Raw genomic sequence first — 13059 nt, forward strand, 5'->3', positions numbered from 1 at the left:
TGTTCACGAAATGTTAACCGTTCTAAGGATATCTTTACAAATGTGTTTTTTAAGAGCTGACCCTTTATCTCCTAAATGGGTAACACATGATAAAATCATTACATTGCTTGGATACATAACTGTAAAATAAACATATTTGCTTCTATAACTGTTCACAAAATATCCCTCAGTAAAGGGCTACAGATGAAAGACTTTAGAACCCTTTGGTCCCCTTATGTTAGGGGCCAGCCCCTTTTTCTTGATATGAAATGAAAGGTCTTGTAAATATAAACTTTTTTTGCATTACATGTGTTAACAAAATATTTTTCAGAAAAGAGATAAACTAAGAAAACCATGAAAAATTACGACGTTTTTTAAGTCTCAATTTTCGGGACCAGGCGAGCTTTAACGCCTTTTGAGCATGACAAATATGAATGCCAAATTACACATCTACAATCTCTTGTCTACAATCCCTGAAAGTTTGAACTCAATATCTTTTACCGTTTAGGAGGAGATCCCTGGACAAGCCGACCCTCTGAAAATCGCTAAAACGTCATTTTCTCAAGAACGGAAATGACGTCATCAAAATAAAAAAAATGTATATTAAGTTCGGACTAATATCTATTAGATCTAAAAGTTTCACGAAAATCGGTTCAGCCATTTCCGAGAAATCGCCTGCACAAATTTTGTAAGAAAAAAAAAAATAACTAGAGCAAAGCTCGTTGCAAAGCAACGAGTGGGTCTTCCGTTAATGTCGAAGGTAAAGCTGGAAGTTCCTGTAAGAAGCAGAGCTCTCAAACCAATAACAAGAGTAACTAAAAAAAAAAAAGATAAAAATAATCGAAGTATTCCTGGTACGACTTAACAAAATTCGAATGATTTTAAGTACGACTTAACAAAAACCTTTCCGATTTCAAGAACGACTTAACCAAAAAAATCCGAATGTGTTCAAGTACGACTTAACAATTATTTTTGGTACGAGTTAATTTTACTTTGAACATTACGCTATTTTTTAAACCAAGGACGCGGAATGAAAATTTCCGGAAAAATCAATATTTAAACCCCAATAACTTTGTAATGCATCGTCCGATTTTCAAACGGATTTCAGTTTTGAACTCAGCATGGAAATTACTGTAAGATGCGTACGTAAAAATTTTAAAATTGAGAAACATGAAAATTCAAAAAAATTGGTTTTGCTTCCGGTTTCGACCGGAAGTGTCCGAATTGAGTTTCCAGCCTTATGTCATAAGTAAAACAGTAGTTCTACCTACTCTGTAAATCTCATAGCTTTATCTTAAATCAAAAATGAGAAAAGCTCCGGACAAAATCACTTTTTAAAACGTGAAAAACGTCAATATCTGACGAATTTGATGACGTCATCAAATAATTTTTTCATATCATAGAGATCTTTTAGATATACATTAAACCTGTAAATTTCAAAACAATCGATGCAAGCGTTTTTGAAATATTTGAGTTGGAAAAAAAATAAAAAGAATAATAATAATAAGAATAAGAAAAAAAAGAAACCGTAGAAAAACAAAAGGGTCTTCCGTTGGAAAACGGAAGACCCTAATAATAATAGGGAAAAAGAAACTGAACGAAAACAATAAGGTCTTCCGTTGGAAAACGGAAGACCTTAATAATAATAGAAAGAAACCGTAGAATAACAAGAGGGTCTTCCGTTGGAAACGGAAGACCCTAATAAGAAACAGTAGAATAACAGAAGGGTTTTCCGTTGAAAACGGAAAACCCTAAAAAAAAAAACAATAGAATAACAAGAGAGGTGAAAAAGAAACAATAGAATAACAGAAGGGTCTTCCGCTGAAGACGGAAGACCCTAATAAGAAACAGTAGAATAACAGAAGGGTTTTCCGTTGAAAACGGAAAACCCTAATAAGACAGAGAGAATGGGGTTCAATCAGTTTAACTAAAGTGGTGATGGTGAAGCTAGACCCCTATTGAAAATGTTTGGTATATATATTGCATATGATCTTATTTACGGTAAAAATGGTATAAAGGCAAATATGTCAAAGATTAAGTTTATACAAAAATAAGTGCACAATTATGGCATTTATTTTTTGTTAATGTACAGAGGGGCCATATGGCATAATATTTGAACGCTCATATAAAGCCAATGTTGCTCAGATGAGCGACGTGGCCCTTGGGCCTCTTGTTAGAAATCCTAAAACGAACATAATTTGAAATATTTTTAAGTTTTATGATATCTTTACCATTTCATTTAGCAAATCACATCCATTTTTTTAATTAAGCCTAAACATGTCGCAATATATCTTAATATCCATCAGGCCCCAGGGCCATAAAACTTATACGAGCTCACTTTTGATCTCAGTCTCACTTTTCGACTATAGGTTTCTTTTGTAAAAGTGAGACTTAGATCAAAAGTAAGCTCGACTAAGTTTTATGGCCCCAGGGCCAGGACAGCGATTTCTTCAAACTGACAGAACCTTCAAAGATTTTAAGCTTTTGATAGGAGAATGAATGCACACCTTAAAGTGGCTCACTACACCTTAACTAAATCAGCATAAAATTAATTAATTGTAATAGATAGCATGATGCATAGAAAGTATATGTCAAATAGGCAATCGCCCACTTGTGAAATATTGCCTTGAAAGTTTTTATAAGTTTTGATGTAGTGAGCTTCCTTAAGTTATTGAATAAGTCATTCAATGGAGATTTACATAATTTGATATATTTGTATGTATTAGGAATTACGTTCTCGGAAATATATTTGTTTATTTGTTTGTCTCTCTTTTTTCCTATTAGAAATTGCTTTCTCTAGTAGGGGATCTATGAACCAAGATACCGGTTTATTCCCACTTAGCCAACATTCTGAAATTCTCAATTCCCACTTGGCCTACATTCTGATTTTCATACCTGAGTGATCAGGACGCTATAGTCTGTTTTCACATGTAAATGTATTTGTTATCAATTACCTGAGAATAGTTTGATGGGAAAAAATAAATGATTGTATTTTAAAAAGATAAACTACAATGCATAAATTTATTTCGAGAATAATCGGCAATATATGTATTTTTAATATTTATCGAAACATAAGTCTTCTTTAAATGTTTATTCAAAGAGCATTAATTTTGCCTCTAATCAGAATAAATAAATAAAAATAACCATAGAATATTTGTAAAAACAAAAATGAAAATCATCAATTTTCTGCAAGATAATTGCATATTTTTTTTTTAAACTTTTATATGTATAAACTAGTAGCGGTACATGCATTATCAAAACATTAAAATAAATGACTATAGAATGTTTTAATTGGAAGTATAATTACATAAATGAGATTGATCAGCAGTTTTTAAGAATATAGACTAGATAGATAAGCATAATTATGGTCATTAGTTTACAAAATCAAAAGCCTGAAAATTATGAGATCTTAATTGTTTAATGAACTGTTAATGTAGTTGAAAGATATTAAGAAAATCAAATCAAATCAAAATGGCCAATCTTCAGGTGCAAGTCAACTTTTTAGAGAACGGCAGAGGAGGATTCTATCTTCTTCATGCTGGATTTAAGAAATTAATCATCATCATACAGTTGATCTTATTAAATGTGAAAAGTGAAAATGTTGCGAATATTCTGTGCGGGAATAGTGTAGATGTTACGTTGTCTATTCTTAATGTATTTATTCATCATCATACAACTGATCTTGTTAAATGTGAAGTATACAACATTAAAACATATAAAGCAATTTACTCAAGCGTTATTATGTTTTGTTATTTTCATATTGTGTTGATTGGAAATATTTGTAATATAACTATAGAAACTATATAAAATTGAAGGAAATAACATATATAGCTTATTTATAGTCAACTAATACAAATTCTAAGTCATGAATAAATCTATAACTATAGAAACTACATAAAATTGAAGGAAATAACAAATGACCCATATTTTTTTTTTTTTTTTACATATTTCAAGGCTTATTTAAAGTCAACTAATATAAATTTTGAGTCATAAATAAATTTAAATTTAAAATTACATTTTCCTCTTATTTATTTAAATCAAATAAAGTACTGTGTCAAAGCTTAATTCATATCTGTTCTCCCGTATTCGAAAACAGACTATAGCTTACCTGTAATTAAATTCTTTTGTTCTCTACCTGCACCCCATTCCCACTTAGCCAACACAGATCTACCTGTATTTTACCTGTATTTTTTCAAAATGTTGGCTCAGTGGGAAGACACCAAGATACCCACCCAGTTGTCACACACACACACACACACACACACACACACACACATGAAGGAATATAAGAAATGAAAACAAGTCTATTATAGGTATTAATTTCCGGTTGAATATGAAATGGGTTGTCATTAAGAAACTTTTATTCTGTCCTTCCATTTCCTTCTTTCTATTTCAATTTAATGCAATTTGTTTCGATAGCGTCATCCGTCGAAATTTCAGTCACAACTGGCCGTATGTGTTTGGTGATGGTGCTTACACTACAGGGTTTCGCCAGTCGTGGCCCCCAGGCTGATCGTTGCGTTAAACCCCATGTAGAAGTAATACAAACGGACGTTTGACATGCCAGCCGTAGGTGTCATGTACAATTTTGTTTGGGACGGGTTGCAACTTGCAACGTCCGATGTCCATAGGAACCGTACTGAAACTGTGATATTTGTAACTTGTATCATTTTTATTGTATCTTAACTGGTTGTAACTATCAATACATGTTTTATAAATATAACCAGTTAAGATACAATAAAAATGAAACAAGTTACAAATATCACAGTTTGGCATCAAACGCGTTTTTTACGTCATTTTCGTTCATCACATGAACGATGAAGTCGTCAGTGGAGTAGTTTTCATCATCCAGTGACTGTTAACGTGATAACCTTGGTGACGTATTGGTGTCCTGACTCTCTGAGCGAACTCTGACCCTAAGACGCCTATCCTCCCTCTGTACCGTCGCTTCCTCTTCCGGAATATCCTCCAAATACTGATTCCTTGTCATTGATAATTGCTGCAAAAGTTCGTCCTCCAACGACGATTCATCTAATGAAGAATAAGCACTTTCTATCAAAAGAGGAGCTGCAGGGCCTTTATCGTCCTCACTTTCATCTTTCTTTCTATAAACATCACCAGACTGTTCGCCGTTTTGACTAGAGTCATCGGAGTTAGTTTGACATAGCTTATTAAGGAGCACAGTTTGTTGCTGAACCAGGTCACTCAGTTTCTGTTCCATCATGGTAATCTTTTCTCGACATTCTCGACTCTCGACTTCTCGAGATTGTAAGTGATTTAAAATCTCATACCGGAAGCTTGATATATCTTGTTTAACTTCATCGAAATCTGAAAGAAATTAACATAAAAAACTAGTAAATTTACCCGGTATAATAGTACATGCACATGTACCACATTAAATAATAGTAAATGTACTGTACTTGTAATTACATATACATGTATTATGATCGATCTAAGATACATGTATCTCATTTTTTGGTTTAAATGCAGTGTCAAACTAAAGCTCCTTACAACAAATTTCCGGAAATAAAAAAAATGATAAACGCATACACGAACCACGCAAATTACAGTTACTGTACTAGTCGTGGAAAATGGAGCATTATATCATCATTTTGATAGAGAACTTAGTTATCTTGGCTACTCACAATCGTTACTATCGTTTTCTCTCTGCATGTCAAATATGTATCGTTTGACAATTCTTTTCATTACTCTCTGTAATAAATGAAACGAAATAATGAATATTTTCGATATCTCCTTGTACAATTAGTATAATAACCAATATTCATAAAGATGTTCATCTATCTGGATAAAGACAGAACAGTAATTATAATTATTCAACTATTGTAGCAGATTTTCATGTACATGTATCTTGCATATTGAGGTGAAAAAAGAAAAAAAGTCCAAACTATTGGAAGTCTTCAAGGATTAATCCTTACTGTCAATAGTAATACAACAAAGTTTATTTCTAAACAGAATTAAGGGAATGACAGTAATCGTGAAGGACTAATATTATTCCAAAGAGTAGTTATAACTCAAGAATTCAACCGGTTTTAATGTCAATTTACTTCAGCGTGATAATTCAGAGTAAGATATTATGCTTGATATTCTATTACTTTATATGTTAATTTTTCCTCAAACAGATTGTGGTCGGAATCACTCCTGACAAATCCATTTTTCGTCTGCATTCTCTCTCGGAATCTCTTGATGCCGTTTGCTTGATGTGCGGAACGTCCAACATTCCACCCTGAATTCTAAACAAATAAAACAAACACTTCTTTCACAGTAAAGAAAAACAGTTCCACACCAATAATAAATAAACTGATGAAAATCAATGACAATGTTCAGGTACGCTTTGTGCCTCTTATTCCCTACTGTCTAAAAAGCAGACGGTTACAAACCTCATTCTCTCTGGTAATTTTCCTAAAGAGCCATAGTGGCTTATATATACACTATTTCATTGCTATTGTTGATTTTATCTACACAAAGCACTTCAATACTGAAGGTTATCAGTACTGCAAAAACCTGGCATAAGGTGTAATATTATTGACCTAAGCATCGGACTGATATCGGACTACCACAGTTAGAGACCACCTTTAAGACCACTGTGTGCTAGCCCTCTCTTACCGTTGTGGTGGGACTAGTGGCGTATAGCTCCACGTCCTTGATCCTCCCGGGGTGGGGCCTTGCATCCCCTGCCTCCCCCTTACAGAAACAGATACTTAATTTTGAGCATAGCTTCCAGACTGACTTAGGTGTGGGAATCATGTTGAATGGAATGGGTAACGTTGCTCCTGATTTAATGTAGTCCATGTATAACTTACTACGAGCGAATTTCTACTCGGTGTCCGAGTCTTCCTGCGGAAAGAAATTTCGATTCATTCAAGGCCATTTAACACGACATAATTAATTTCTAAAGACTTGCAAAATCACTATGGGAGAGGGGATATTGTGAGTTCTTTTACAACCAACTCCAAGAAAACTCATTTCGATGCGATAATTTAAAGTTGCGAGATGAAAATGTATTATACTAGTACTTTAAAAACCAAACAGAAAGTATAATCACCTGAATGAGTTCGAATGACCTGGACATCTTGGCAATGAGCATGTTGAGTAGAACGATGACACTGCACCAGTTGTAGGCTCCAAAGATCCAGTACCCCACGTACTGGGTGAAGATGTGTTCAAACTCGTCCAACTCTACTATAGTGGCATCCCCGCGCCCGAACAGTGACCAGAATACAGTCCGAACTGTCTTGTCTGGTCTGGAATAGAGGTACGTTCAATTAACAAACATCCAGCATATGTTTATCTTTACATTTGTTAACTGGTTTTCTGATTTGTACATTTATAATTTTTTGGCATTTTTTTTAAATTGTTGACGGAAATTTAATGATTTGACGTGACTTCAGGTTTTCTTACATTCCAAAAGATTCCTCCGCCCTGACTGTAATGTTGTGATTGATGAACTCTACTTTTTCCCGGACTTGTTTGGGGTAGTACCAGTACAGATTGTGTAAACCGACCATAAAGGCAACCAGGATCACCAGAAAGATCGCCAAGAACTTGATGATGTCCTGCAAATGAATGTTATTTGTGTATGGTTCTTAGCTTGAAAAGCTTAATTAAGTAATACCAAACAAAAAAGATAAACGTATAATCAATATCAAATTACTTTTATTTTATCTTTTTCATTCATTCATGGCATTTTGAAATTTAAAAAAAAAATTAAAATACCAAGGAGAACGTTTACAATGAAAAATCGGCAGACAATTTATTGAATTATGAAAAGTACGAAATCCGAGTGTTATGACAATAATGTAATAACCTTACCGTCATCATCCGGGCTATTGAGATTTGCATAGGACCGAACATTTCATTGGCTGGTAGGATGTAGGAGACCCTAGTGAAGCTTATGACATTGGCAATGGCAAACAGTCCCTCTGCGATGTTGTGGGGGTCAAGGGAGTCCCAATAAAACCTGTCTGAAAGGAGATAGATACTGATTCATTATTTGGCTGATTAAGATGGCTTGATGGTCGGGGCCATTTTATATAGACTGTAGTGATCTCCTTTAGAAGAAGGGCTCTATATAAAAATATAGCAAAATTACCAAAAAAGGAACATGTAATATGGATTTTTTTTTCATTGGATAATTATTTATTGCTTAACAAATCATATCTGAAAATCTGAAAAATTTACCTGCAATGATCCAGTACATTTGCTTTGCTGCTGTCTGGTCACTAAGAAGTAATTTCTCCCAGTGTTCTCGAGTCTCAAAATATTGTAATGCAACATTAACCTAGAATTAATATGATGCCCTTTATTTTCTCAGGAATTGTTTCGAAGTATGATATTAAAACTGAAATATTACTTACAATGTAAGTACATGTACGTGTAATAATAGAACAAAAAAGAAATCAAATCAATAATGTAGTACGTTACATTCTATATTTAATAAGAAAGGTTTTGATTATAATCAATGCTATCGGCTACCAAGAATTTTTTTTTCCATTTTGCAATTATTTTTATCAAATCGGACTATATGTTGTTAGGGTGAAAGCAACGAAGACTAGTATGGTCTCTGTGCAATACAATAAGCTTTTTTTCTTATAGAAGCCTCTTTACCTTCCAGATGCAGACGTACTTTAAGGTGAAGGAGGACAGGTACAAGGTAAGAACGGCCACGTCCAGGTAATTATACAGGGAGTCAAAGTAGCCGTACAGGCCCTCACTGAACACCTGCTTAATCTCCTGCCAGAGCATGCCTACAAAACGGGTCAGGCGTTGAATTCAGTTACAGGGCAGATGGACATGGTATAGTAACAGCCAAATCAAGCTATGGCCAAACCAACGAAGAATCGCCGTTGTTTTGCAACCAACGAGCTCGTGATATAAAAAAAGCTAAAATCTAAGAAAATCGTCACTAATTGCAAGGCAAATTTTTTCCTCTAATACATGTACGCCCATGCTCTCTCTTCTTGACTTCTATTAGTTTAGTTAATGCTTTACGGTGTGGCAATCGTTTAAGTCAAATACATCGGAATATGAGGAAACATTTGACCAGCAGAGGATAGAACTTGCCTTATCGTCAATAACCGACTCAAATCAAGAAAAGCTTAACCTATTTGAGAAGTAAATATCGAGTGAAAGAGTTTCGAGCTTTATTTAGGAACACTTCTCTACAAAATAGGTACTTGATATAAAAAAAAGAAAATTTTATGTTTATAAAATCATATTCAATCAAGATACTCATTTAGATTAATTAAGATTTCGAAGGGCTTAGAATAATGATACTTCCAATTCGTATTAAGCTATCCTTTTATAGTTAATCTTGACAGTGAATTTGCAGATTTCTTTGATAAATGAGTAGTTGTGACCGACCAACCGATAACAAACCCGATTGTAATGATACAAAAAAAAAATCCTGTCGATTAAATTTACAACACAATGCTTGACACTATTTTACAGAAATTATTTGTTTGTTAGAAACAATAAAAGGAAAGGTCCAAGTAATGCTCGATATGATTACTGACAACATACTTTCCTCGTTTATTTGATACACACCGAGCCATATAACGAACCCGAACATTAAAAAATTGGAATATAAAAAAATTATTTTCTCGAAAATATGTCTATCAGACGCTACAAAAGTGTAAACTTGATCTGTAGTTTGACATTTTGAAGCTGTTCCGCAAATTTCATATTATTCCTCAAACGCATAAAGAAAAAAAATGTGTGGAAAACCGAAGTGGGACAGACAGACGGACTGACGGACGCAGAGGAAAGCTATAGTCCCCTCCGGTGAAAACCGGTAGGGGACTAATAAAAAAAACCCAAGCCAATCCAGTGTGGCAAGATAATTTGTTTACATCGAAGTTGAACATGAGAGTGTTTAAAAATTTATCATCGGGCCTCTTCACTCCCCCGAAAACATTATCAATCGCAATTTGGAAAGACATCGTATTATTAGGTATATGAGACAATACAAAATCCAGCATTGTGATTTTATTCTCATAAAAAATATCATATATCGCAGTCAAAAACAGCGAAAATCATCAGGTGAAATGGTGAATATTTTGTCTCAGCCATGTTTTGACGTGAACCTTTGAAGAATACAACAATGGCAATGAAAAGGATCGGTTTAGCTCACCCGAACTTTGTCATATTTTTGCATTAATTTTCAGAATGATATAGGGGTGAAAGGGGGGCCATTGTCTCTTTTATTTTTGAAGTGTTCACCAATCGGATACCACGGCAGTGTAGGGGACGTATGGGGTTATTATTTCCCAGTCTCAAATTTGGGATGTAGGGGTACCTCCAAGTGGCTCCAAGGTGTTCTGGCTCATTTTAGAGCTTTATATCTCACGTGAGTTTGATCATAAGATCTTGAAAACACTTGGATTAGGTAGAAGACCTCAAGAGGTATTCATAATAAGCCTTAAAGAGCACCTATGACACCTACAAGGGTCCAGTTAGCTTACCCGATCATAGTCATATTTTAGCATTTCACAATGATATAGGGGTGTAAGGCGGGCCATTTTCTCTTTTTTTCTTTGAAGTGTGCATCAAACGGATACGGGGTACTGTAGGGGACCTATTGGGCTATTATTTCACGGTCTCATATTTGGGTTGTAGGGATACGAAGTGGCTCCCGGGGGTTCTGGCTCATTTCAGGGGTTGGCTCCCGGGGGTTCTGGCTCATTTCAGGGGTTTACATCTCGCATGAGATTTACCACAAAACTTGGAAACACTGGGATTAGGTAGAGGACCTCAAGAGGTATTCATAATAAGCGTTAGAGGGCACCTATGACCCCTACAAGGGTTCGGTTAGCTCACACGAACTTTGTTATATTTTAGCATTTCACAATGATATAGGGGTTAAAAGTGGTCTATTGTCTCTTTCATCTTTGAAGTGTGTATTAAACGAATAACATGATAGTTTTGGGAGCATATGGGGCAATTATTGTCCGGTCTAAGATTTGGGCTGTAGGGTTACCACCAAGTGGCTCCCAGGTGTTCTGGCTCATTTAAGAGGTTTAAATCTCGCTTGAGATTGACCACAAGAACTTGCAGGCTCTTGGATTAGGTGGAGAACATCAAGACATATACAAAATAAGCATTAGAGGGTACAAGGGTTCGGTAAGCTCACCCGAACTTTGTCACATTTCAGCATTTCACAATGATATAGGATTAAAAGTGGTCCATTATCTCTTTTATCTTTGAAGTGTGCAGTGAAGAAGACCTAAATAGGTTATTATTTTCCAGCCTCAAATTTGTAGGGCTGTAGGGATACCCCCAAGTGGCTTTCAGGGGTCCGGGGCTCATTTCAGGGCGTTATATTAATCACAAGAACTTCAAAGCACTTGGAATTAGAAGAAGACCTCACAATGTATTCATAATAAGCGGTGTAAATGTGCGCCTATGACAACTGAAAGTGTCTTGTTAGCTTGCCTGTACTCTGGGATTTTTAAGCATTCTACAGTGATATATGGGTAAAAAGTGGAGTGTTGCTTCCGTTAGCTACCCTGATTAATGTAACTTACATTAAAATGTAAACTTCATAGGTCCATGACTTGAATGCATAATAAAAAATCAAATCAAAAACATAGTGTTTATTGTTTCCAAAACAAATTGTGTTCTTTTCAATTAATCAACAAATTATGGAATTATCATGAATACCTCTTGAGGTCTTCTACTTAATCCAAGTGTTTTAAGTTCTTGTTATCAAACTCACGTGAAGTATAAAGCTCTAAAAGAAGCCCAAACCCCTAGGAGCCACTTGGTGGTACCTCTACAGCAGAAGACTGAGACCGGGAAATAATTAAATAGCCCAATAGGTCCCCTACACTGCCCTGGTATCCGTTTGATGCACACTTCAAAGATAAAAGAGATAATGGCCCGCCTTTCACCCCTATATTATTTGGAAATGCGAAAATTATCTTTGAAGTGTGCATCAAACGGAAACCAGGGCAGTGTAACAAAGTTCGGGTGAGCTAACTGAACCATTGTAGGGGTCATATGTGCCCTCTAACGCTTATTATAAATACATGTACCTCTTGAGGTCCTCTACCTAATCCTAGTGTGTCCAAGTTCCTGTGATCAAACTCACGTGAGATATAAAGCTCTAAAATGAGCCCGAACTTCCCTGAGAATGCTTTCACATAAGTTTCAGCTTTCCTGGCCAAATGGTTCTTGGAAAGAAGATTTTTAAAGATTTACTCAATATACTCGTATGTTAAAATTCGACCCCCAGTGTGGCCCCACCCTACCATCGGGGGTTGATGATTTTCACTACTTTGAAATCACACTACCTGAAGATGCTTTCACATAAGTTTCAGCTTTCCTGGCCTAACAGTTTTTGAGAAGAAGATTTTTAAAGGTTGACTTTATATATTCCTATGTATAAATTAGAACCCCACCCCCCCCCCACCCCCCATTGTGGCCCCATCCTACCCCCGGGGGTCATGATTTTCACAACTTTGAATCTACATTACCTGAGGATGCTTCAATACAAGTTTCAGCTGTCCTTGCCTTATGGTTCTTGAGAAAAAGATTTTTGAAAAATTTTCGTAAATGTTCAATGATTCGTAATAATCTCCCCTTGTAAAAGGTTGTGATCCTTAATTTTCACAACATTGAATTTCCTTAGCCTAAGTATGCTTTGTGCCAAGTTTAGTTGAAATTAGCCCAGTGATTCTTGAGAAGATGTTGAAAATGTGAAAAGTTTACAGGCAGATGGACAGACGGACGACATACAAAATGTGATCAGAATAGCTCAATTGAGCTTTCAGCTCGGTGAGCAAAAAATACATGTACATAATCCGTGTTAGCGCATCATGCAATTTTTTCTTTAATGATCGTTACTTTCATAATCCACTTGTACAATCGAAGAATGCATTTTATTGTCTACATTTACATCTTTCTTTCAAAAAATAAATCGTAAAAAGTAAAACATATTTATTGTTAATGTAATGCAAAGAGCCAAGTCATGTTATATGGGAATTTGCAATTGAATCTGACATCATCATAAATCATATTTTTTTAATTTTCTTAGTCTGCTTATGGTTTCGATCGATTAAA

The 13059-nt window shown here is 35.2% G+C and overlaps 1 protein-coding gene across 1 annotated transcript in view; it reads right to left on the reverse strand.

Annotated features, from left to right (window-relative positions):
- Positions 1–4792: 4792 nt before the first annotated feature.
- LOC117693017 (short transient receptor potential channel 7) overlaps positions 4793–13059 on the reverse strand; it is a 35301-nt gene continuing 27034 nt past the window's right edge. Inside the window, 10 exon segments of the mRNA XM_066077727.1 lie at positions 4793–5307; positions 5625–5691; positions 6093–6230; positions 6604–6834; positions 7043–7241; positions 7399–7553; positions 7810–7961; positions 8179–8278; positions 8605–8744; positions 12050–12072. Coding sequence (XP_065933799.1) covers positions 4838–5307; positions 5625–5691; positions 6093–6230; positions 6604–6834; positions 7043–7241; positions 7399–7553; positions 7810–7961; positions 8179–8278; positions 8605–8744; positions 12050–12072 — 1675 coding nt within the window. The 3' untranslated portion in view covers positions 4793–4837.

Source organism: Magallana gigas, chromosome 3 (genome assembly GCF_963853765.1).
Source record: "Magallana gigas chromosome 3, xbMagGiga1.1, whole genome shotgun sequence".
Lineage (NCBI taxonomy): Eukaryota > Metazoa > Mollusca > Bivalvia > Ostreida > Ostreidae > Magallana > Magallana gigas.